Raw genomic sequence first — 26315 nt, 5'->3', positions numbered from 1 at the left:
AATTCCAGAAGGAAAGTGGCTAAATAAATTATGGCACAGCTTACAAAATGCAGTCAAAGAGGCCAATATATCTATATGTACTAATATGGAGCCAACTATAATAAATTATTGAGAGAAAAGGCAAAATAAAGAACAGTGGGTATGCTATGTACTATCTGCATTAAAAAAAAAAAAAGTGCTTACATAGGCATATTCTATCTCCGAAAAGAAATATAAGGAAGAAGTAAAGGCAACTGCCTGTGGGGAGAGGAATAAAAAAACAGGAGGAGAAGAAAACTTAATTGTCACCCTACTCCCCTTTTGTTCTCTGAAAAGTCTATTACTGTGTGCACAGGTTACCTCCCGAAGGGGGAAAAAAAAAGTACTTGTTTTTAGAAGAGAGAAAGAAAAACGGGTCAAATAAGTCCTCACCCAGCCCTGTGTCATGATACACCCCCTGCCCGCCTCCACTCTCGGATTCTGGCATATTTCTTTATACTTCATAATGTGATCCCTAAAATACTGATCGGATGTAAGTGATAGGCTTTCCTGGTGTGGCGGGGAAACCGAGGGCTGGCAGCAATGAGCTAAGGACTGGGCAGAACATGCTGAAATAAACTATTATTTAAATATCCTCACCACTACCACCAAGTTGTCTTCTAAAGCACAGGCTCATCGCGTAATAGCCAGTTTAGCGACGAAGACCAAGATAAACTTGCATGAGCAATTTGAATCATCAGGCAATTCTGATGCTAAAAAAAAAAACCAACAAACAAAACAAAAAAACCTTCCTTAAAGGGAAATTTGCTTGCAAGTACAATACTTAAAGTAGATTTCCCTAAGATGAAAGTGTCATAACTGCCCAAAGCAGCTAGGATTTAAAATTCTTTCACCATTCATAAAATGAAGTTTTCATTTCTACATCTAATGTAACCGCACGAAGGTATGCTGCTCTAAATAACCAGAAACAATGGATGTGAGAATATAGTTAGGTGGGTTTTGAGAAGTTCGAACTCTGAATCAGCAACATGACAATTTATCCTCATTTGTCAGCAAACATCACACATGCTAAGTTTGAGAGGATCAAGACTGTTCCCACGGTTTTAACAGAGCTGTCAGCAATAAAATATAAACCCCTCTTGTGTCAGACTAGACAAGTGTCTTCTCCTTTAGGAATTAAAGACAGAAACCTAACATCTGAAGCACATGTGCTTTATAGAGTCTGATAAATATACTTCGACTATTTCCCTCTTGTCAGTCCAAATAGCTTGTTCTTTCAGGCATTATCCTCATCAATAAAGATTTATTTGGGATCATTAAGTGTAGCTGAAGACATTCTAAATTTAGAAACTATCTTCAAACCAAATGTGAGTTCCAGAATCATAAGGTGCTCTCCAGTTTGCTATCCTTTTTTTAAATTGATCTCACTGTTTCTTTCATTAAATATTTCATTAAAGGAGCAAAAAGAAAAACTATTAAAAATTTAGTACATGTGGGCAGACTAATCTTTGAAATTATGATTGTATATTAAAATCCAAAAGTACAAAAACAGTACTTCTAAATTGTTGACTAAATTACTCTAAATCTATGACATAGCATTAAACACGACACTACTGTGAACAAATGCTATATGCATTTCTAAAAATACATTAAGGGAATTAATTGTCAAAATAAAACAAATAACCACAGATTTTTTAAAACAAGTTGTCCTTTACATTATCAATCTTTTTCTGTAAACCTTTTTTGTCTTGAAAAATGGCAACTTTATTCTGCCAGTGCAGGGAAAATTGGACAGCCACATGTAGAAGACTGAAACGGGACCATTTTCTTACACCATACACAAAGAAAAACTCAAAATGGGTAAAAGACCTAAATGTGAGACAGGAATCCATCAAAATCTTAGAGGAGAACACAGGCAGCAACCTCTTCAACCTCGGCTGCAGCAACTTCTTGACAGATACGTCTCCAAAGGCAAGGGAAACAAAAGCAAAAATGAACTACTGGGACTTTATCAAGATAAAAAGCTTCTGCACAGCAAGAAAACAGTCAACAAAACTAAAAGGCAATCTATGGAATGGGAGAAGATATTTGCAAATGTCTTATCAGATAAAGGGCTAGTATCTAAGATCTATAAAGAACTTATCAAACTCAACACCCAAAAAACAAATAATCCAGTCAAGAAATGGGCAGATGACATGAACAGACATTTCTCCAAAGTAGACATACAAATGGCCAACAGACACATGAAAAAATGTTCCACATCACTTGGCATCAGGGAAATACAAATCAAAACCACAATGAGATACCACCTCACACCGGTCAGAATGGCTAAAATTAACAAGTCAGGAAACAACAGATGCTAGTGAGGATGCAGAGAAAGGGGAACCCTCTTAGACTGTTGGTGGGAATATAAGCTGGTGCAGCCACTCTGGAAAGCAGGATGGAGGTTCCTCAAAAAGTTAAAAATAGAGCTACCCTATGACCCAGCAATTGCACTACTGGGTATTTACCCCAAAGATACAAATGTAGTGATCTGAAGGGGCGCCTGCACCCCAATGTTTACAGCAGCAATGTCCACATTAGCCAAACTGTGGAAAGAGCTGAGATGTCCATTGACAGATGAAAGGATAAAGAAGATGTGGTATATATATACAATGGAATATTACTAAGCCATCAGAAAGAATGAATACTTACCATTTATATAAATGTGAATAGAAGTGGAGGGTATGTATTATGCTGAGTGAAATAAGCCAATCAGAGAAAGACAATTATCACACGGTTTCACTCATATGTGGAATGTAAGAAATAGCACAGGCAGGATCATAGGGGGAGGGAGGGAAAACTGAATGGGAAGTCATCTGAAAGGGAGAAAAACCATGAGAGACTCTTAACTATAGGAAACAAACTGAGGGTTTCTGGAGGGAAGGTGGGTGGGGGATGCATGAAATAGATAAAGGGGATAAAGGGCATATTTATCTTAATAAGCAGAGAGAAAGATATAAAGACTGCAAAAAAATATTAGCTTTTCTGAAAGCATTAAAATTCTTCACCATTCTTTATCCATAATACCTAGTTATATCATTGGGATGATTACACTAAGAAAGGTAATAAAATCTCCATTCCAGATAAGGCTGGCAGTCATAATTATTCTGTATTTGTTGGGTTTTTAAAATTTTTTCATGGGCAAAGCAGAAGTTGACTTTGAAATCAGTGGAGGTATTTTTAAGGAAATGGCCACAAACTGTATAAACAGAAAATAGAGTAGACTTACTTCAGAAAAGAATTTTTAAAGGACATTTAAAAATATTAAAATCTGGTATTTCAAGCTTAAAGATCATTAAATCCTGTTTTATTTTTTAATTTACAGAAAATAAAACTGCCTACTTAAGTGACTAGTGCAAAGTCCAACAGCTAGTTAGTGAAAGCGTTAGAACAAGTGCTTGGACTTCTCACTCCTCCTCACATGTTCTTTTTATTAAATGAACCTGCCTTTTTTGCTACCATCTCCACCCAAGGAAAGGGCTTCCAGAGAAAATGAGTGTTCCCTAGTTTCTCAGCCCTGGTCTTTTCTGTGAGCCTTGGCTGCTGCCACTGTTCTGGCCCAGAGGATTGGGAGAGCGGACCAGGGCTTACGCTCACAGCTTTGGCCTCCCCAGATCTGTCCATGGGCTCTGGATGACACACTATACGCTGCTGGCACATGGCTCAGCACTCTGCTTCTGTCCCAGGGGCCTCTCTAGGCAGGGACTGTTCCTGGCCCAGGACCTGCCCAACTGGCAGCAGCTGACAGAAGGCCAGAGAGATGAGTGTGAAATGAGTGCTGAAACTCTCCTGCGCTGCAGCCCCGAGGAGTCCCAGGCACTGGCACCCAGCACCATCCCAGATGCACCTGTCTGAAGGTGGAAGTCGGAGACCACAGCTGGAGGGAAGGCAAGGGGTGGATGGAAATGCAGCTGCCCAGAATAGCGACAAGCTAAGTAAGAATAGAGCAAGTGGACCATCAGATTGGCAGCTGCTGCAAGGCCATTTTGGAGAGAGGCTGGGGATAAATAAATAATAAAAAATATAACCAAATAGTTGCCATCTGCTGCTGTTGCCACTACCTAATTGATATTTAATCTCCTCTCTGGCTTTGCTGCCCACCATGTCCACCAATATCTTTGCCTGTGGCTAAAAGTAATAGCTCTTTTGTCATGTTATTGTAGAGGAACTGTAAATATTACCATTATGGAAACCTACCTACCTTTGCGTATACTGTACCCTGTCCCTGTCTCAGAAGCGTCATGAAATCCTACTCATCCTTGCATAAGATCTCTTTGGGCTGTCCCCTCTAAGTCTTCCCAACCCTTTCCTGGGTTCCCGTTATGTATAGAGAAGTCACCTGTTGAAAAATCGTAATATTAGTGGCATACCTTGTCTAATTTTTCAGTGAACTGCTTGAGAACAACCTACAGACTTACTTAACTTCTCAACCTTCCATTTTGTTATCTGTAAAAGGAGGCTTATGTGAAGATTAGGGAAGAGACAACGGGCAGAGTGCTCAGGCCAGCATCGGACACAAGTACCAGTCAATGAAGGCTTACTCCTCACTACTGTCATCAGCAGCATCATTACCGATATCCTTTATACACCCTTATACCCTAGCATAAGGCTTTACATGTTCGGTTAACTTCTCTTTCTTATGGAAAGTCATATCGCACACTGTAATTATCATGAGATAACTGCATAGTAGTTTTTATATACCATTAGTGGTTGGCAGACTCTAAGGTCATCCCCCTGACACCCCTGCCTCCTGATATTCATGCTTTTGTGGAATCCCCTCCCACCTCTGTTGAGTAGGGATGGGACCTGTTACTTGTTTCTACAAAGTCTGTAACTTCCATCTTGCGGCAGACTCCCTTTATTGCCTTCTTGGTTTGAATATTTTGATGAAGCAAGTAGCCATGTTAGAGAGGTCCCCGTAGGAAGGAACCGAGAGTGGCCTCTGGCCAACAGCCAGCTTGGAACTGGGGCCCTGAGTCCAACAGACCGCAAGTTAACTGAATTCTGCGAACAACCATGGAAACTTGGAAGCAGATCCTTTCCCCAGAGAACCTTCGGGTGACACCTTGATTGCAGCCTGTGAGAGACCTGGAAGCAGAGGCACCCAGCTGAGCCACGCCTGGGTTCCTAACCCACAGAAACTCAATTGATAAACGTGTGGTGTTTGAAGCAGCTTAGTCTGTGGTAATTTGTTAAACAGCAATACAGAACTAATACACCAACATTTTCCCAACTTATAGTCCAGAATCAAAAATGTGACCTGAATCAAATAAATCTGAGAGAAGCAACACCAGATTTTATTTTAACTATAGGAAGGTCAAGGGCTTTTAATCACTAGCTAATATATATAACAAATTCACTAGGTGGGGATGGGGTGAAGACACACCCATGAAGTTCACCCTAAACTGATTTGACCAAGGAAAATTTTTTATTTTAAAAATTATTTTTCATTAATATATGGGCCACAGTTTTAGAAATACCTTTTCAGATTTACGGAAGCAGCAAAAGAAATAGCAATCAAAAGCTGGTTCTGAGGGGCACCCAGGTGGCTCAGTTGGTTAAGCGTCTGCCTTCGGCTCACGTCATGATCCCAGGGTCCTGGGATCGAGCCCCACATCGGGCTCCCTGCTCAGCAGAGAGCCTGCTTCTCCCTCTGTCTGCTGCTCCCCCTGCTTGTGCTCTCTCTGATAAATAAGTAAAATCTTAAAAAAAAAAAAAAAAAGCTGGCTCTGAATGTCTCTGCAAGAAGAAGGCAGAATAAGTATGTAAAGGGGACAACAGCCATCCAACTAACTGCAGGAATTCTTCCCCCCCCCCCCATTCCCCCATCAGAGCAGTGATACAATCACCTATCACCAGCATCAACAGTGACCACGGGCGAGCCAGAGGTGGGATGGGGCAGCTTGGAGAACAGAAGGTAAGTGGGAGAGTAAAGTCTACTAATGAGCACTCTGGTGTCCCATGTCATGTGAAAAAGGGCTTTGAGTTTTATTTTTTAATGTCTTCCTGATTTCCAGAAATTTTATCTATAGCAATGAAAGGGAAAGTTGGCATGTACTAGAATGCTTGACTACCTTCAATGTTTGAGCTTTCAATTTACAGATAGCCTCTTAGAAATGGAGGGTAAAAGTACTGTTTGTTTTGGCATTCACTTAGTGATTCAAAGACAATTTCAAATTTGCATCCAAATTTCTCTACTTCTTGGAGGGAGACCAAAGAGTTCGTTTATAGCTATTCCTGTTGATAAAGTGCTGGACAGCAAAATATATTTATCTATAATTTTCATATTTAAAAGATCACTGATGATAATAAAAATCAGAACTACTTGAACATTCTTCATGTTGTTACTTAAAAGACATAAAAGAAGTCATATGATCTTCCAAGATGATTTCAGGATGAATTATTTTCAAGCCTACAGACTCAACAGAAATGCCAATGTTAAAATATCAGTCAACAACGGACACATGAAAAAATGCTCCACATCACTCGGCATCAGGGAAATACAAGTCAAAACCACAATGAGATACCACCTCACACTGGTCAGAATGGCTAAAATTTTTTTTTTTAATAATGATTTTTTATTATATTATGTTAGTCACCATACAGTACATCCCCGGTTTTCGATGAGAATGGCTAAAATTAACAAGTCAGGAAACAACAGATGTCAGCGGGGATGCAGAGAAAGGGGAACCCTCTTACACTGCTGGTGGGAATGCAAGCTGGTACAGCCACTCTGGAATACAGTATGGAGGTTCCTCAAAAAATTAAAAATACAGCTACCCTACAGCCCAGCAATTACACTACTACGTATTTACCCCAAAGATACAAATGTAGTGATCCGAAAGGGGACCTGCACCCCAATGTTTATAGCAGCAATGTCCATAGTAGCCCAGATTATGGAAAGAGCCAAGATGTCCATCGACAGATGAATGGATAAAGATGTGGTGTATATACATATACAATGGAATACTACTCAGCCATCAAACAAATGGTATCTTGACATTTACAACAATGTGGATGGAACTAAGGGGTATTATGCTAAGCGAAATAAGCCAATCAGAAAAGGAAATTATCATATCATTAATATGTGGCACTTAAGAAACAAAACAAAGGATCATAGGGAAGAGGGAAAAAAATAAAACAAGACGAAACCAGAGAGGGAGACAAACCATAAGAGACTCTTAATCATAGGAAACAAACTGAGGGTTGCTGGGGTCGGGGGGGGGGGGATGGGATAACTGGGTGATGGACATTAAGGAGGGCATGTAATGTAATGAGCACTGGGTATTATATAAGACTGATGAATCACTGACCTCCATCTCTGAAACTAGCAATACATTATATATTTTAAAAATTTAAAAAAATAAACTAAATCTTATAAAAAGTAGTTCATGCAAATGAACAAACAACTGAAAATAACATTCATAAAGCATCACAGAAAACTAAGAGGACAAAGACAAATACAAGCACTTTATCAGTCAGAGGAGAAACAATGGTAATTTCATCATATCTGAAAGAAGTTAGCAAAAACAATCAAATCATCAAGAAGACTAATTAAAATGTTGATTTACTCTTCCTGTTTTTAATAATGAACTTTACAGTGTGCCATTAGATATTAAGTAATACTTGTAGATCATGTTATATAGATAAATATATGCATATCGGATTTAAATTTTTTTTAAAAATCAGTCAATCTGATGCCCATGTTGAGCTAATATTATAAGCATAAATCAACGTTCTCATATTAAAAAGGGGGTAATGAGACCTGTAGTGTCTACTTCACAGGATTATGAGAGTAACACAAAATAAGAGCTATGAAATCACTTCATGAACTATAAAGGGCTGCTATTATTATTATTAGAAATGACAGAGGTTTGAATCAATTTCATTTCCTAAAAGCAATCTAATGTCAAGTGCTTCTGATAAAATGTTTCGATGATTCAACTACTACAATGTTTCCAATGTTGAATTCAATATTCAAAAATGAAAATGCTTCCAGGCACTGGAATCTAGAGTAACTTCTACATCTCGTATTAGGCAAAATCCTCATCTTTTGCTTCCACATTGTACAGCATAGATGCCCATATCCAAAGATGGTAAAATGAGCAATTCTTAAAATTTAAAAGTGACTAAGTTTGCTGTCATAGCCAATGCTGACAAAATGTAGGGTACTAATATTTTTACTGGAATGAAGGATGTATGCTACAAACTACTTGACTTATGAATTTCCTAAGGAATCTCCCATACCCTTAAATCATTAGCTTTGACAATCTATGCATACCTTTTCTTGAAGACTACAAGTGTGTCCCTTAATTTATGCATATTTGTAGCTGTGTACCTTTCCTCTTGAGATGTTACAGACTGGTCAAACGAACTTTGACATCAAATCTCATTTCGAAAAAATGGCCACAAGTCTTATAAAACAAGTTATAATGGACCTACACTGTTTTCTTCTAGACTCTGTTTTACAAAGCATCAAATCTCTGAAGACCCTTAAAAATCAATATGCCATTTTTCATTTAGATTTCTGCATTACCTGACAATGTAAAAGTAATTCCTGCAGCAAGAGGGACTCCTAAGAGACTACAAACACTGATGCTGCACATAAGTAGTGTTCATTCTCATAGTGTTCAAGGATTTACTCACTTCTTTATTACGGTGTGTACTAAGGTAAATTATACTTTTCATTAGGGCTAATTTTTCTTGCGGTTCACAAAATTTTCTTATCTTGCAGGTCTCTCCTACTGAAACATTTGGCAGAAGCATTCAGTTGTTCATGAGAAGAAAATGTATAATACCAGCAGATTCTTGGTTAATTAACAAAGTGTCTGCCTCATAAAAGAACTCACGTGAAGCATAATTTTATTCTCAAAGAATGACACGAATGGGACAAATCTATCATAAAAATTTCCATCACAAGAATTAGTCCCGCTTATTAGATTATCCTAGCCCCTTTACCGGGGAAGCTAAACTGAATGGTACTATGATAGATATATTTTAAAATCTGAACTACAAACAACAGAAAGTTTTTAACACTATTGGCAGAGAATTACTTTGAACATTCCACGTTGGCCAGTAATTATACTTTAAAATAGACAAGAGACTATTTCCATAAAACATACAAGACAATGATTTAAAATCAGATGGCTTAAAAAAGTTCATTAGCCCTTGGGGCATCACCACAGAATACAGTAACTGATATTCAAAATGGCGACTGCAAGACTTTCCTGCAAGCCAAGTTGCAGGAACCAAGTTGCTGTGATTTACCACTGTACCCTCAGCCACGAGCACAGTGTTGGATCCAGGGAGGCACTGAGGAAAAATCTGTTGAATCAACTGTTGAATAGTATTTCTTGTTATATCCTTGTTCAAAAAGGCAAGAAATGACATTATACACTTCAGGGGGGAAAATGGTGTTAAAAACAAATAACATTTTGAACACGTCAGCCCTAAACCCTAAAGTGTTAATAATAAACGTGACATTTATATGGACTGTCTATAAGCCAGGCACTGTCCTTAAATGATTTGTAAGTGTTAATTTATTTGTCTTCTAACAATTTTGTGAGATACTCAGTATTACTATCAGCATCCTTATTTTTAAACAGGTAAATTAAAGCACAGAGAATTTCGGTGACTCACCCAAGGACACATGATTTGTAAACTGGAGAGTCAGTATTCACACTCCGGCATGTGGCTCCAGGCTCTGCACCCTAAGCATTCTGGGACATTTTACTTGATCTTATCTTTCCACTTCGGTATACGTGCTTCCACGTAAAACGCTTTCTATCTCAGATCTAATGTTTTTACATAGTTCTTCCATTACAGCTCCTCCTGTCCTGGAGTTGTGTACTATTTATTCCCAACCTGTGAAAATGGCAAGATTTGAACAGAAGACTTCTCCCACCAGGAGGCAACATGGGCATTTTTCAGCTAATGGCCAGCACGGCTGAGTCATAGCGGAACACTGTTAAAGCCAATTCAGCCTTCTTCTGCCCACAGGGCTTCTCAACACTTTAATTTCTCCCAGGAATATAATGAAAGAGGGTGGTTCCTTCTAATTCATAAATTACCAAGGCTCCATTCCAACTAATATTTCCAATGAGGTTTCCTGCAGGACTACTGTGAGAAATGTTCTTTATATTATGTTTTTTTTGTTTGTTTGTTTGTTTTTCCATTTCCCCGAGATGCACACGCTAGTTCTAATGTGAGGACTGAGGGATAGCCACCTTCCCAACAAGGATCTCACTGCAGCTGACACAGGTTCCCAGACCAGGAGAGATGATTTTGACCTAGACATCTGGTCAGCACTTCTACCTTCTCATATGTCTGGGGAATAAGCCTGTGCATGTGCTAAATAAGTTATCCATAGTTTATTGGGTACTACACTAGGACTCTAGAGACACTGGCGACAGTAACATTAATAACTGAACACATCACTTACTAAGTAACAGGCTCAATGTTAACTTATTTTCAATAGCTGAGCCAAAGTGTATACATGTTTAAGATGAAGAATTTGGACAAGACAATCTGTGAGTTTCCTTCAAAATCCAGAGAAAATCTAAAATTAAAAATTCTGGAAATGTGAATGTAGTAGGTTTTCTTACACAATTATAACAAATTCATGTCAACTTTCCCCTCATAGCCTTGCTGCCTTTATCTGAAAAACAAAAATAACAAAACTTTCCCAACGATAAGACTCTATCGACAACTGGATGAGGGCTTCGAAAATAACATTACATTCTGCTTCCAACTCTTGGAGCAAAAGGTTACCACATCATACTTCTTTCATATTGTTCTTTTAACATTAATAGTAGTGATTCTGATTAGATGCTCCTAACATGTTTTAAGTAGGATGAGAGCTTACCAATACCTTCTCAGAAACTACCTCTCACTTTTCCTACGCCTCTCTTTACACCTTTTTGTCCCATTCTCATGTGAGGGGCACTCAGTGTAGCCAACTCACTGACCCCCCTTCTACGACCTCCAGGCTGGTTCTAAGCACAGTTTTCACATTTAACATTTGCTGGTTGTTGTTTCACACAATAGATTCCTCAGCTGGCAAGTCTAACTCCAAAACTGGAAAGAAAAACCAAACACTCCAATCTGAATTTTCTATCAATATCCTTCCAGATTAAAAATTAGAATGTCAAATAACTTGACAGATATTTAACTGAAAGACATTCCATTTTTAAGGTTTGAATTTTTGCATAAAGTTGTATTACTTTAGATCTGTAAGCTTGATTGTGCACATCAAGTTTATTTTTATAGTATGTGATAAAACAGACTTTTTCAGACATGTATCTAAAATTTCTAAGCAGCACAGATCATTAGTTCTCAATTTTTTGTACTTTTTATTTTTCCAGTATTTTTTTTAAACATTTTATTTATGTATTTATTTATTTATGTATGTATGTATTTATTTATTTATTTGAGAGAAAGAGAGAGCGCACAAGCAGGGGGAGCAGCAGGCAGAGAGAGAAGCAGACTCCCCCACTGAGCAGCGACCCTGATGCGGGACTCGATCCCAGGGTCCTGGGATCATGACCTGAGCAGAAGGCAGAGGCTTAACCTACTGAGCCACCCAGGTGTCCCTCCAGTACTTTCTTTTATTAACATGAGAAAAGAAAAGTCCTAGCTTCCTATGTTGATCTACTGTAACAGAAGAAATCATTCAAGGTGAGAAGAAAATTTTTACTATAATATAAATATGCACTACTTCAAAAGTAAATGAACCAACCCATATGACATTTTAAAAACCTTAGAAAACAAAAGAGGAAAAGTAAACTAATATTGAACTGATAGTATTAAAGTGAGGGGAAAAGCCATCAAAATCACAAATTTTTTAAGTATGTCTAACTTTCAGAATTTACAATATATCTCAGATTTTTCATGGTAGCCAGCTTCTCTAGCTACCCAGTAAAAATTTTTGAACACATGTGATTCAGACTACAATGACTCACTGTGACCAAGATTCTAGTATAAATCAGGCTTGTTGACATATGTATCAGCGGAGCCTGGTTTGGGCTGCATTTTAAAATGTGGCTTCTGGGAAGGGAAAGAGCAGGAGACAGAGGAAGGTCGGTGAATAAGGGACATCAGTGAATTGTTAAACTCCAAGCAACCTTTTCCACGTACCTATAGGTTAACAAAACCCATGTTCAAGTGTAAGCACTGCTGTTCTGAGTCGCCTGTGACTGTTCCATGATTCTGAGGTTTGTTTCACTGCCGCTCCTGCTAACATCACCTACCATTCCCCCACCCGGTCATCACCGCCAGCACTCAGCGCTGCAGCCATCCCACATGCAGATTTTTTTCTAAAAACACATTGGTATATTTCAACTCAGATCCTGCATCACTTACCTGATTTACTGCCACCAATTCTGCCCTCATATTGTATAGTAAAAACACACACACACCCCAAAAACATAATAGTTTTGCATATTGAAATCCCTTTGCCCAGAAGGTTTCCATCCACGGTGGAGAACGCGATGATCAGCCCTATTTGTAGCAGTCTGTTCTGCATTTTAAGATGTCTCATTACCTCACATGCATGATTTGGCTAAAAACGAACTAACACTCTTGAATTTCCTCATTTCCATGGATTTGGAAGCTGCCATTCTTAGCAATCAACCCCCATCCACATTGCTTCAATCTGCTTTATGGTGACTGAACAGAGGTTTCTCATAGACAGACTAGAATATGCATATGAGTTGCAATTCATATATTTCCTTCTTGTTTCCATTTACAGCTTTTAAAAAACCCATGTAGATGAGTTTTTTTAGAGGATTTTTAGGGCAGTGAAACTCTTCTGTATGATACTATAATGGCAAATGCATCACCATAATTTGTCAAAACCCATAGAATGTACAACACCAAGAGTGACCCTAATGTAAACCACAGACTTTGGGTGATATTGACATGTCAGTGTAGATTCATCAATGGTTACAAATGTACCGTTCTGGTGGGGGATGTTGGTAATTATATGCATGTGTGGGGGCAGGGAGTACATGCAAATTCTGTATACTTTCTGCTCAATTTTACTATGCATCTAAAACCTAAAGTCTATTTAAAAGGAGAACAAAATCTCTCATATATGTAGCATCTCCACATACCTGGGAGAAGTTACGTTGTGATAAGACAAAACAGAAAAACAATATAATTTGATGTTATCATCATTGTCATCATCATCCCCCTTGAATGTGAGAAAACTTTCGAAGGGATGAGTAGGATATTAAATAAGATTTAAATAATGAAGTTATGTTCAGAGAGAAGACAATTTTAAGTATCAACATTCCTTTTTAAAAGGGTTACCACATCTTTAAAATAACTGCCTAGTTCACATGTCAGTCAAAATTATTTCTAATGTGTAATCTTGATAATCTCTTTGATAGATTTTCAAATATGTACATTTTAATTTGGAGTTTTAATGAAGTCTAGAAAAATTAGGGAATAAATAGATCTTTCTTTTGTTCATATTGCAACATCAATTGCTCTAAAAATATTCTTCAGTTTTCAGATGTATATGAAAACAACTGTCTGAACTCTGCATTAAAACTGCTCATGCGTTAAACTGCTGAGAAAGCCCTTCAAAAGTAGAGTGATCCCTCATTGGAAAATATAGTTAATTCTACTAATAGAAAATACAGCCCGAAACAAAGATACAGTAAAAATGAATCCTACAGACCAAACAAATGGGTGAAGTTATATCTAACCTTGAATTTGTTTAACTATGGCTTCCACGGTGAATTTTATATGCTAATGATAAAAAAATAGTTAAAGGTCTACACTTTGGGGACTAATAGGCATTTATTCAGACACTTTCTATTTATCAAACTGACAGACTACTCTGCATCTGAAAGCAGCTGATTTCTTCTGTTTTCCACTATTCCCCACACGAATTCGGAGAGGCACATTGCAAACAAACCCCGCGCTCACCAGGGCCTCCGTAGAGTTATTTCTCTGGTATGCTCCGCAAATTAATCTAAAATGTGATTTACAATAATTTCTTTTCTTAGATCGAGATGAGGAACAGGGAACAGCCTGGAGGAGGAAACTACCAACATTAGGAAGGTAATATTTTAGACCTCTGATGGGAAAGAGACCTGTCCAATTTTCCTTGATTAAAACCACAGAGCTGTTTAATGTGGTTCCTGCATTAGGAAAGTCAGTTGAAAAAAAATGCATATATATATATATATATATGTATGTATATATATATATATATACATACATATATATATGCCAAAAGCTTATGTGCTTATATTACAGAGTTCTCACTGTCTCTTTCCTTCAGGGGCAAATTCAGCCCAGCTGTCTTTCCATAGAGTTAGGCATGACCCTTTAAAACAGTGGGAGGATAGCAGGGAAATGTGGATGACACCATCCTTGTCTTGCGGGGATTGCAGGAAAGCACAATTCTACAGACTCATCTATTTTGTTTTAATCTCATTTACATGGAAATATACCCTTAAGTTTCATACTATTACACTGCAAATGAACGTTAATTTCTCGGTGAATTTATTTATGCATTTACTTGTCATACTTCAATAATTTTCTCTTAATGTGATCTCAGTGCGTATTATAAAACTGTGGCTCTCATCTATCTGAATTTCCAGAAGATAGAATAAAAAAAAAAATTAGATTCAAGGCAGCGGTGGTATAGTACTGATTCCAGATTCAATGGACCGATTTTTAATCACCAGCAAATACCTGGTTATTAGAAAATAAATTAATAATTTCAGAAATGTACAACATAAAAAAAAAACCAGCACTGAAAAAGATCTCGGAAAGTAACTGTCTAATGCTCCTATTTTGCAGTTGAGGATCAGAAAGCATAAATGACTTGTGAAAAGTCAAAGGCTAGTTATAGACAGAGCCAGCTCTCTTATCTAATTCAGTGTTCCACACACTTTGCCCTCAACAACAGTGTAAGTCCTTTAAGGCCTGCAGAGTAGGAACTACAAATCATAAACACATTCTGTGCACATTTACATTCACTCAGTGACGTGTGTTTCTGCAGCCCAAGGTTACAAACATAGTAAATACCAAGCAGGTATGTAGGGCCTAAGCTTCAAGGCAATCCTGAGCCTCCAAAACTATCAAAAGTCTTTAACTTTTGACTGTGCCCAGCCAACATAGCACCAATGAAGAGAAAATTCGTTTGTGAACTGCTGCTGGCTTACCGAAGCAAATCAGTAGAAATTAGTGAATTTAGGTGGGGCTTAGTCTTTTTTTTTTTTTTTTTTGAGATTTTATTTATTTGAGAGAGAGAGCACAAGCGAGCATGAGTAGGGAGAGGGGCAGAGGAAGAGGGAGAAGCAGACTTCCCACTGAGTAGGGAGCCAGATGCTGGGCTGGATCCCAGGATTCTGAGATCATGACCTGAGCCGAAAGCAAACGCTCAACCGACTGAGCCATCCATGTGCCTCAGTGGGTCTTAGTCTTCACACTAATAGTCAGTCATACATTTTTCAATCATTCAACCAATATTTGCTGAATACCTACTGTGTGCTAGGCATGGTTCTAGACATAGCAGAGACAAGAGTGAGAAAGACAAGCTGAGTCCCTGCCCTCCCAGAACTTTATAATCAAGTAGTGGAATAGAAAACTAAAAAGATAAACAAATGAACACAATCATTTCAGTGCACTGTAAGAGCTATTAAAGAATTCCAGTTTCGCAACCAGTTACCTGTGCAATCAAGCCTCTCTGAACTCAGGTCTCTTTTTAAAAATATGGGTTACTATACCTAACTCGATTGAAAAGACAATGAAACACGAACTTCTAAGTGTTTGGCACAAAAAATAAATTCAATAAATTTCAGTGCTCTCCCCACTCCCCAAGTAGTTTTTCTAATAAAAATAGTAACATTTACAAAATGGACCTGTACTCAGATTTCATTTGTCTCTTTTAGTCAATTTTCACATAAGAAAAAAAAAAAAAAGGCAGGACAAAAGAACTGCTTCTAAAGCTCTTTATACATCAAAGTCTGAATTAAGACCTAGTGTTTCTAATTGTTCTGCGGCCTGGAACCATCCCATTTTGACTGTCTCACTTCTCCACAGCTTCTACTGTGCTTCCTTCAGCTCAGACATAAACACGTGCCCAAGTGCAGTAAATCACAGTTAATTGCATGTCTTAAATTAAAAGACAAAAATAATGCACAATTAATTGGGGGGAAATTGTCAGTTGGTGGATGAGTCTTGCTCATTACATTTCGTGCACAGGACACACGCCAAGGGTGTGTTCCAGGCAAGCGGACTCAATCCATGACGCTGAGGGGGGAGGTGCGTGGCACAACCTTTCCGCAGAGCGGTCTGGTGCAGGGAATCAGAGGCTTCAGAATGCAGACACCGCAAGGGCGGCACACAGGGCTTCCTCCGCAAGGACTTTCAGGGCAGGACGGGCCCCAACAGGGAAATGGAGTGGGCACTAAAATGGTCATTGATCAGGGGCTGAATAAAGAGACGAGGTCTAGGCTATGAAAGGAAAAATCTAAGCTGTTACAAATGATTCCTTCACATTTAGCAACATGAGAAAATGTGCATGGCATATTCTCGCGTGAAAACTTTGCAAAACGATGTTTTGAAAAAGAAAAGCCTGGAGGAGGAGGGGAAAGGTACTAGGAAAAGAAACAAGGAAAATGTGAACGTTTGCTCTGAGCAAATTTTCTAGTTTTCTGAAACACTTCCTAAGTTGTTTAAAACTGCATTTCAATTTATTTCTGAATTTGATATTATAAAATGTCAATTTTAAAGATCCAAAATAATCTTTTAAGATGAACTTACCTGACAATTATAAGAAAAATGTTGCGGTAAAATTAAAAAATGATCCCCAGTAAGCACTTACATGTAATCCCATTATACCCTTGGTTATATAAACAAAATCAACTTCGTAAAATGTATTTTATAAATATACAAGAAAAGCATGGTCAATAGAATTAAATGTTCAATGCAATTACTTACTCCAACATATACCTTAGAGTATATTAAAACACCAGAAGAAAATCACCATGAAGCCTTATTAATTTACTGATACTGACAAACTACAAAATATGCTCACAGAAAATCCAATACCCCACATTTGAGGAACTACAAATCTCTCCTCCACCCACCTACTCTCCCATTATTTTTTACTCTGTAATAGAAAGACTTTCTGTTTGGCCACCTAGTATTATTTTGATGCTAAAATCTAGCAATAAATCACACACACACACATACACAGAGTTTCATCATTTCTACCAACTAGATGAGAATAAATGACACTTTTGTAATATATCACTTGTTATGCTAAGTTTTGTTCTATTTCAATTTTAGAAGGAAACAATATATAAAACCCAACAGAGTAGATTCATTCCAAAGGTATCGAACAGTCTACTAACCTTGAAATAGGAAATAAACATTCTTTACTCTTTTATTTATTGGAAGGTGAGGTGGAAAAAGATAATCATATTTCAGCAAAAGCCTGTATCTCAACCTCAGGCATGTTGATGTCTCGAGGGTAATATTTCCATTCCACTCTTAATGGAACAAATTTCTAATCAGAATATGTATTCAAAAATAATTGAGGCAATGCAATCTCAACATATCATGCTGCCATCAGCATCCCCTGGTGCTGGGAATCGACTCAGCACCCTCTCTGCTATGACAGAGCCAGGGCGATGTGGGAATGTCACACTTGATGAGAGGAGGAGAGCGAGCAGGGATGATAACATTCTGCTCCCCTTTGTGGGCTCAACACAGTCTGGAGGAAAGCTGCTAAGCTGGAAAAGGCCAACCTTAAAACTTTAAGGAAGGGATGACTTATTATGACTGAAAACCACAACTTTTAAATCAGAATCGTGTCTACTTTTGTAAAGTTACTGAGAATTCTTGAAACAGTCATTTCTGGAAAACTTAACCCTGGTCCTAGATTTTTAAATTATTAATACCACAGGGCAATATATACTATTGAATATATTTTATGATGCCCCAAAAGAGTCCAGAGGCTTAAACTCAGGTTTCTTCAAGTCTAAAAATAGATTGATAATTGCAGAAGCTGGGTGATGAGTAATGAGGGTTCCTGACACTTCCTTTTACTTTGGAATAGGTTTGACATTTTGCATAATAAGAGGTGAAAAAATTAGATTTCTTTCAGTATATTTTATGCTCAAAATTGGACTGACTTTCCCTTTAGAAATATATGAGATCTGATTTATGCTTATGATCATTCAAGATTCTAACAAGCAGTGTGAATTTTTAATAAATCCACGAAGCATGATGTTGATCATTAAAAAAAAAAATTCTTTCAATCCTCAAAAAAATTTTACCATGATCCGTAATGATAGAAGAAGCACACCTAAAGAAATGCAGTGCCACCATCTGCCTGGCATGCTCACAGCGTGACAAAATAGACTGGTAATTAACTGCTTTCCTACCGAAATCTGCCAGCTTTAACTCCCCCGTGTCACTGATCAGAAGGTTCTGTGGTTTCAGGTCTCTGTGCAAAATATAACGCTGGTGGATGTAAGACAGCCCTCGCAGCAACTGAAATAAAAACAACTGAAAAAACAGGGAGACAAAAGTTAAAATCTGAACACAGATAAATGCCAGTTTCTACATACAGTCTGCCAAGCACTTGTATTTGGTAAGAATGGGTACCCATCACTAAATTTCCTACCCAAATTCTTTACAGAGAATGTGCATAAAGGTATGGAAATCCCTAGTTCATCAACAAGTAAATCTGAAATTTTCTACCAACTTCTTACATCATCCCGGAGTGACACCCTCCTCAGCCAGAAATCTATAATCCAATCTGCACTCTATAAATCAGGCAGAATGTAAAGAATCAATTCTTTTTAATATCTCATTTCCTCAGGCTTCTATTGATGCTTGAGACACAGAAAAAAAATCTATCTGTAACATTATCAAAAGAAGATTTTTTTACCAAGTTCATGTAAATGTGCACATATTTAATTCCATAGAAATGACATAGACATGTTATCCAGTGATTCTCCATTAACATGCTTTAAGGAATGGACAGATAAGATGATTTCAATAATTAAAACAAAACAGTCACATGGCCCAATTAATACAACATTGTAATTATACTGCTTTTGCACATATGGCCATAGAGATTAGGCTCTTGCCTAAAGACAGACATGAACCTTCACTGATTACAAAGCAGACTCATCCGAAAGGAAACAGAAAACAGAGAAACCAAGAATTTAAGAGCAATACTTGAGTAAGAAATAATTTTAGGAAGTGACTGATGGCCTTCTGTGTATAGTTTCATATTGGATCATAGAAAATATTTCTATTTTGATAATAACAAAATGTGATTTGCGAGGGTTTCCAATATTCTGTTTATGAAAAAGGAAACACTTTATTTTATTTTTTTATTTTTAAGTAGGCTCTGTGCCCGGTGCGGATCCCAATGAGAAGCTCCATCCTGAGATGAAATCAAGAGTCGGACACTTAACTGACTGAACCACCCAGGTGCCCTTATTTACTTCACAAAATAATCCTAATAATTTCTAGTTTTTAGAAATTAATCTTCTATTTTTTAATTTTTTTAAAAGATTTTATTAATTTATTTGAGAGAGAGTGAGAGGAAGAGGGAGAAGCCGACTTGCCACTGAGCAAGGAGCCCAACACGGGGATCGTGACCTGAGCTGAAGAGAGACGTTTAACCGATTGAGCCACCCAAGGCACCCCTAGAAATCAGTCTTTAAAAAAAATAATAATAAAAGCAAATGTTTTACATGTCATCGGTATTCTAGTCTATATAATTAGCTAGTGACAAAAATCAGTTTCAGGGAAATTTGAAATGAGCTAGTCGTCAAAGACTGATGATGTAAGGATTCCAGAATATTTCAACGGAAGAGATTGGCAACTCCTTCAGGGCCCTGGAAGCTAGCATTTCTGGAATATTTTCCAGCTAACGGGGGGCTATAAAAGCCAGGTAAACTTTTTACAGGGTGGATACCTTGAAATCACAGTAAGATAGATTCATTTCCAAGCCTCTGTATGTGATGACACACTACAGAGTAGTGAAGGCCTGGGGTCGTTACTTCCAGAAGCTAAGCATCAGAAAGGAAAAGTCTGTTCTCTGTTAGCCTAGATCAAATTAGTTGCTCAAGAACCTCAGGAAGCACACATCTCTCTAGACTCCTCCTCCCAATCCTTCCTGTGTAGCTGATGGAAGGACTTAACACCATCACCAGCCGCTTCCAGCTTCATTCTTTACTCCTAATATCCCCTCCATCCTGAAGCCTAAAGTTTACGATTGCTAAGAAAATCCACATTCCTTCAGTCTAGAAGGGAGAAAGTGAGCCAATATAGCTACTTTGTGTTTTCAAAGCTTAAAAACAAAAGGCAAAGGCAGACAGCATAACAAACTTGATTTCAAAAACAAACTGTTTTTTTTTTTAAGATTTTATTTATTTATTTGACAGAGAGAGAGAGAGACAGCCAGCGAGAGAGGGAACATGAGCAGGGGGAGTGGGAGAGGAAGAAGCAGGCTCCCATCAGAGGAGCCTGATGTGGGGCTCGATCCCAGAACGCCGGGATCACGCCCTGAGCCAAAGGCAGACGTTTAACGACTGAGCCACACAGGCGCCCCCAAAAAAGAAACTGATTTTAAAAAGAAAGTTTAGCCTTCTGCAAGGAGCTAACTGACCCTTGGGGCCTACCAGAGACTTATCAGAATGCAACTGTCTATTTAACTGTGGCCATGAGTTTTAGTTTCACAGACAGCAAGTGCCAACTGCCATTCTATGGATGTATCCTAGACTACAACCTCATTTAATCTCTGTTAACAATTTTAATGAAAGTGGTACTACTATAATCTCTGTATTCACGATAAAGAAACTAAGCCCAATCTGTCAAAGTCTTACAGCAATTAAGCGGCAGAGCCAGGACTTGAACACAGGCAGTTCGATTCCAAAGTCTATGATCTTGACCACTTCACTACAGAAATCTTGGCCAGAAATCAACACAAGTAGACAAAATGTTGACATAGAAGCTACTTCCTCCAACTGACAGGATCAAGTCTGGACCTACAATACCACAGCCTTCCAGGCCACTGAGTGAGCCCTGGGGCTGCTCCCTGACTTCAAGCAATCTCACCCACCTCAGTGCTCCCAGTACAGTGCTCTTCAAGCCTCTACCTTTATTCTTGCCTATTTTCTGACAAAAAAAGTCCCCTCCCCCCATTGCCTGTGATTTTCCATGTATTTCTTAGGTCTCACCTCAAGAACCGCTCCTCGCTGGAGCCTACTGTGACCACCTCCCCAGGCCTTCACTCCCCCCACAGGAGTGCGTGAGGTGCTCCTCCTCTGTGCTCCAGGTGCAGCGTCGGCATATGTCTACCACACATGTATTATCCTGCCTCTCACACACTGTGTGCCTCTGCCATCTTCCTAACCCGGGCACACAGCTGACACTCCTATGCCAGTAATGTGATTATTGAGCTGAATTTAGAGACATCTGGATGAAGCAGATACAAAAATAACAGATAGGAAACAATGCCACGGGATTTTCCAAACACTAAAGGTAGAAGTGGGTAAATCAGGCAGTCCCAGAGGACTCTTCTTTTAATACCTTTACTAATTAGTGAAAATATATAATCCTCATGCTAATATGGGAGCTATTCAAATGGGATATCATATTAAAGGAGATTAAGAAAACTGGTGTCAGGGAAGGAGGCAACTACACACTCCAATTACAATTGCGTACACGACAAACGAAGCCCAGACATGACAAATACAGCCCCAAACACGGTGCTAGCCCCCAAACGAATTTTAGCTCTTCGAGCAATGCACAAAGTTAAGTCAGAACGAATCTCCAGAGAATAAATTCATTCGAGATTTATTAAGTGCCAACCATGTGCCGTGACAGGTGCCGTTATGCACAAGGGATGCAAAGATGAATAAGATATTAGATGGAGTCCCTGGACTCCAGGAGCTCACAGCTCACTGGGTATGAGGCACACACAAGCAGATGGCTACCACTTCTCGAAGCCTGCACTGTCACAGCAACACAAACCAAGTGTACTGAAGGCCCAGAGGAGGGAGGAGCTCACTAAAATTAAAAAAAAAAAAAAAAAAAAAAAAGGTAGAATGGATCCTGCAGTAAGATGAAAAGCAGCCCGTGGAAGGGATAAATCATAGGAATCCTGTCACTCATCACACATAAAATTTTAATAGGAAATCAAATTGAATAGTCACTAGATGCCCAAGTTGAAATGATGTGTTATATGACATACCTCTCGCTACCCCGAGGGAAAACACTGAAGTGACCAAGCAAGCCGGGGACTAGATAAGTTAAGAAGAAAAATCCATATAAATGAAAAGACAACGTAGGAAACTAGAAATGTACCAACTCACTATCATAAAAGTAATGGTGGCAGGGGGACAACAGTACACTTCACTAAAAACATTAGAAAAGTTGGTGTTTTAGCAATAATATTTTAATGTGTTTAACAGAATATGCGCTGCCTACTGGGGGAAGGCTGTAAGGAAGCTACGTAAGGAGGCTGAGCATGGCTGTAAGGCTACGCTAAGTTAAACAGAATGGAATATTTGGAAATGTCTTGAGAATTTACGTCTCGGGAATCTCTTCTGTTAGATAAGCAGGCAGATACCTAACTTTCCCATATACATTTTTGAGAAAGCCACTCCACTTGGTTGTAAAAATCACCACACAATAAGCTACACTTGATCTTTTTGAAAACCAGAGGGACAGTGTGAGGACAAGAAGGACCACCACAGAGGGGCCACATGCAGAGAAAAGAGTACAAATCGTCTTTGGTATTTGCTAATAAAACTTGGTAAATATCTATGGAATCTCAGCCACTGAAAAGAGGGGGGACTGATACTAACTGAAGGCTTACTTGAATTTAAAAGCTGTTCTGAGTACTCTTACATGTATCATTTAATTCTTTCCATCAGTCAGCCTGTATTTTTTTTTAAAGAAAACTAAGCTCTAAATGCACAAGAAACGTACTCAAAGCCATTTGTCCATCACACAGTGCTTGTGAACTTCCCATTACACCTCATCATCTTCAATGCAGCTGATGCTTGGTAAACGCATGCACACAGATATATACCCGATATAACCAAAGTGCTTTAATCAAGTGAATCTAAGTTTGTAAAAGTCTCAATTAGTATATTATGTAATGAAAAGATGATTCCCGAATTTGTTTTTGCTATTTAAAATCCTCTCAGAAATTAGTAACATGGTTTTAGGTACTGAAGTTGATAAGTATTATCAACAGATGTGAAACTCTCTTCCCATCTTTTACGATAGTAGCCATAAGGTCTTCCTAAAAATACACTGTCGCCTCAGGATATTCTCCTCAACTTTATAAAAGGAGATTCCTCCAAATTCTTTAATATACTCACTGAGGATTTATACTCTAGTTTGAATATGTTCACTTTCTGCAGTACAAACCCCAATGGGGAAATGCCTTAAATAGCAATGATCTGATGAACAGGGACATTTTTGCCAGCAGCAGATCTATCTATAGCCCAGTTGTCTTGTCATCCCTGGCAGGAAACAGCTCGTATTCTCAGTGCCATGCTATATACTTCTTGGGGATAGCCTTTAAGACTTCATCTATTCCCTTATGAAACTTTTTAGGTTTTAAGTAGGTAAAAAAAAAAAAAAAAAAAAAGTCCAGATAAGGTCTTTTATCAAAAATTTTTAAGTGGGTAAAAGGCACACATTCTTGGACTCAAAATGTTTTATTACTCAGAAGAATTAACTGGTACTTGCAGTAAACAAGATTTCTATTCCCCTCCCTTTCAAAGTCTATAGATGTGTGATCAGTGTTTAGAGTCATTAGGTTCTACGAACGGTCTGAAATGCATGAATTACTTAATATATGTGGTTCCACTTAATATGAAACTAAGCACAGGGAACATCTTACAGATTTTCACGGGTCAACTTTCTTTAAGGAATGTCTAGCGTCTCTCAGGGCTTACAGGAGGCTTATTAGAACTGTTAGCAACAGCCCCTATGCCTTATGGTACACAACCAATTCTTACAAAGACATTTAATGTACTTTTTTGCCACCTGAGAACCAAGCTTAACATCTCTGGATCTTAAATTTCTCATCTTGAAAATAACTGATCGAGTCTTAGATACCTTTAACAGTCATTCACATTGTCATGTTGTATCATTTCATAATTTTTTGAAGAACAGAAACAAAAGGGACTCACAAGTAAAAGAGCTATGATAACTGCTATTTACTAAGTGCTTACGATGACAGACACTGTGCTGTTTTACACTCGTTTAGCTAATATAATTCTCCCAACACCTCTGCCACATAGACGTTATTATCCCTATTTCACAAAGAAACAAAGTCTCAGAGAAATTAAATGAGTCGGCCAAAGGGGCACATAGCAAGTAAGAGGTAATACTAATATTTGAACCCATTTTTGTCTTGCTCTGACACCCACTACTGCTTGTGTACTGTTCGATTTTTTTTAAAAGTACATGTACTATTTGATTGAAGTAGCTATACATGGTGTGAATCTAAGGCTAGAAAATATGACAATGGCAAATAAACCAAAGTTGACATGGGTAATAAATACTTCAAATAATACATTCCATGTTTACCACTGTATTGTTTAAAAACCCATAGGCTGCGCAAACATAAAATTACCAGACATCAAACTTTCTGGAGATGAAAAATAATTAGAAACTTTGAGACCCCAAAATATCTGAGAAATGTCAAAATATTTTGCAATATACATCAGATAATGGTATCATTACAATATTAGGTCCTCTGAAATTGTTAAAGGCCACAGTATGATTCATCATGATTCATTCCATTTCAGTGAGTTTCAAATGTGCAAATACCTAATGCAAATACCAAATCCTAATTGCAAATACAACGTACAGAATTCATGCCAAACAGCTCCTATTTTACAAAACATCATTGCAGTTTTATGTGTTAATTTTTTTTTGAAAAGAATGCTTAGCGTGTCATATGGAGATGTAAGGGAGACAGAAATAAAACCCCAGATATTCAATATTACGGTATAATTTACATGTCACTTTGGACATCCTTGCCAGTGTGAAGTGTGCTATTGGGATGGGTAAGACACAAATACCCATGCCCAGCCATCAGCCTGGAGATGTATACTTTTTTGCCATGTATGACAGATAGGTGTAGTTCTTGGAAAAATCTGAGTCCCAGGGGTAATCTGTCTTGCTACTTTTTATCCTTTTTGAGATCTTTCATTCAATTTTCTTCTTTTTTGTTCCACTCCCTCAAGGTCCTGAGATACATAAGATTTTATCATTTCCAGACACTGTAGCAATTCTTTAATATACATTGTCTGAGACATGTACACATTAATATCTTATTCCTAAAGATGATAATTTTCTGGAGAGGAGTAACTCCAAAAATGAGAATTTCAGGTATTTGGGCAAGGTCTTGTGGGAAAGATCTTGCACACTTCCTGTGATCTTTGAATATATCAGGGAAGCTGGCCTCCCATTCTGCCCTCTCTTCTGGCCTCAGTGCAGTGGTAGATATCAAGCAGGGTGCACAGAGACATCCCCCCTTAAGCAGCATATTGAAACCATGGGAACCAGAGCAGGGCTTACAAGGAGTCAGATGGGGTTTGAAAGACAGATCTTTGTTTTGTCAAATTCCTTGAAAGAAGCTCTAATACAGTAAGCAGGTTTCCAAGTTATTAGGGTTTATGTATATGTTGAAGCAAGTTGGTAGAACTGAGGATGAGAATTTTCCCTTTAATAAAGTTGGTTAACAGCCTAAAATTAGTAGTAGAAATATTCCCTAGCTAAGTAGAAACAAAATGGTCAAACTTAAGCTATTGGCTTTAATAGTTACCTAACATTATTTTCCAAGAGAAAAACTGAAACAGTTGTTTCAAGGAATTCAAATAATGTAATCTTCTTAAGATCTGTTATCAGGTTTCTCTTTGTCCATATAGTTCAGAATGACCTGACCTATACCCACTTTTTAGAACTAAAAGAAATAGCATGAAATACAAATTTTTCTCAACTTCATTTGTGAATGTATGCTACTCTCCCCTAACTAAAGGGTCATTCTTTTTTTTACACACAATGAAAAGTAGTAAAGGAAGTTTAAAATGGTTTTACTGCTTTAAGTAACACCTTAAACACTAATCAACATGAAGGGTCTCAATATCAATTGATAAGAATAATACAACTTTTTAAAAAAGAGAGAGAGCCCAGAAATAAACCTATGCTTATGTGGTCAATTAATCTATGACAGAAGAGGCAAGAGTATACAATGGGGAAAAAAAACCAACAACAGC

The 26315-nt window shown here is 38.0% G+C and overlaps 1 protein-coding gene across 6 annotated transcripts in view; it reads right to left on the bottom strand.

The window, feature by feature from the left end:
• The window catches only part of CDK14 (cyclin dependent kinase 14), a 701485-nt gene that overhangs the window by 268065 nt on the left and 407105 nt on the right, over positions 1 to 26315 (bottom strand). For all 6 annotated transcript variants that reach the window (XM_044386363.3, XM_044386367.3, XM_044386366.3 and 3 more), the window contains one exon: positions 18435 to 18558. In XM_044386363.3, coding sequence (XP_044242298.1) covers positions 18435 to 18558 — 124 coding nt within the window. The remainder of the gene's footprint in view (positions 1 to 18434; positions 18559 to 26315) is intronic.

The sequence above is a fragment of the Ursus arctos genome, unplaced genomic scaffold, assembly GCF_023065955.2.
Source record: "Ursus arctos isolate Adak ecotype North America unplaced genomic scaffold, UrsArc2.0 scaffold_3, whole genome shotgun sequence".
NCBI lineage: Eukaryota > Metazoa > Chordata > Mammalia > Carnivora > Ursidae > Ursus > Ursus arctos.
Note: the sequence above shows the minus strand (reverse complement) of the source record. Positions and strands in the feature narration are given on the sequence as shown.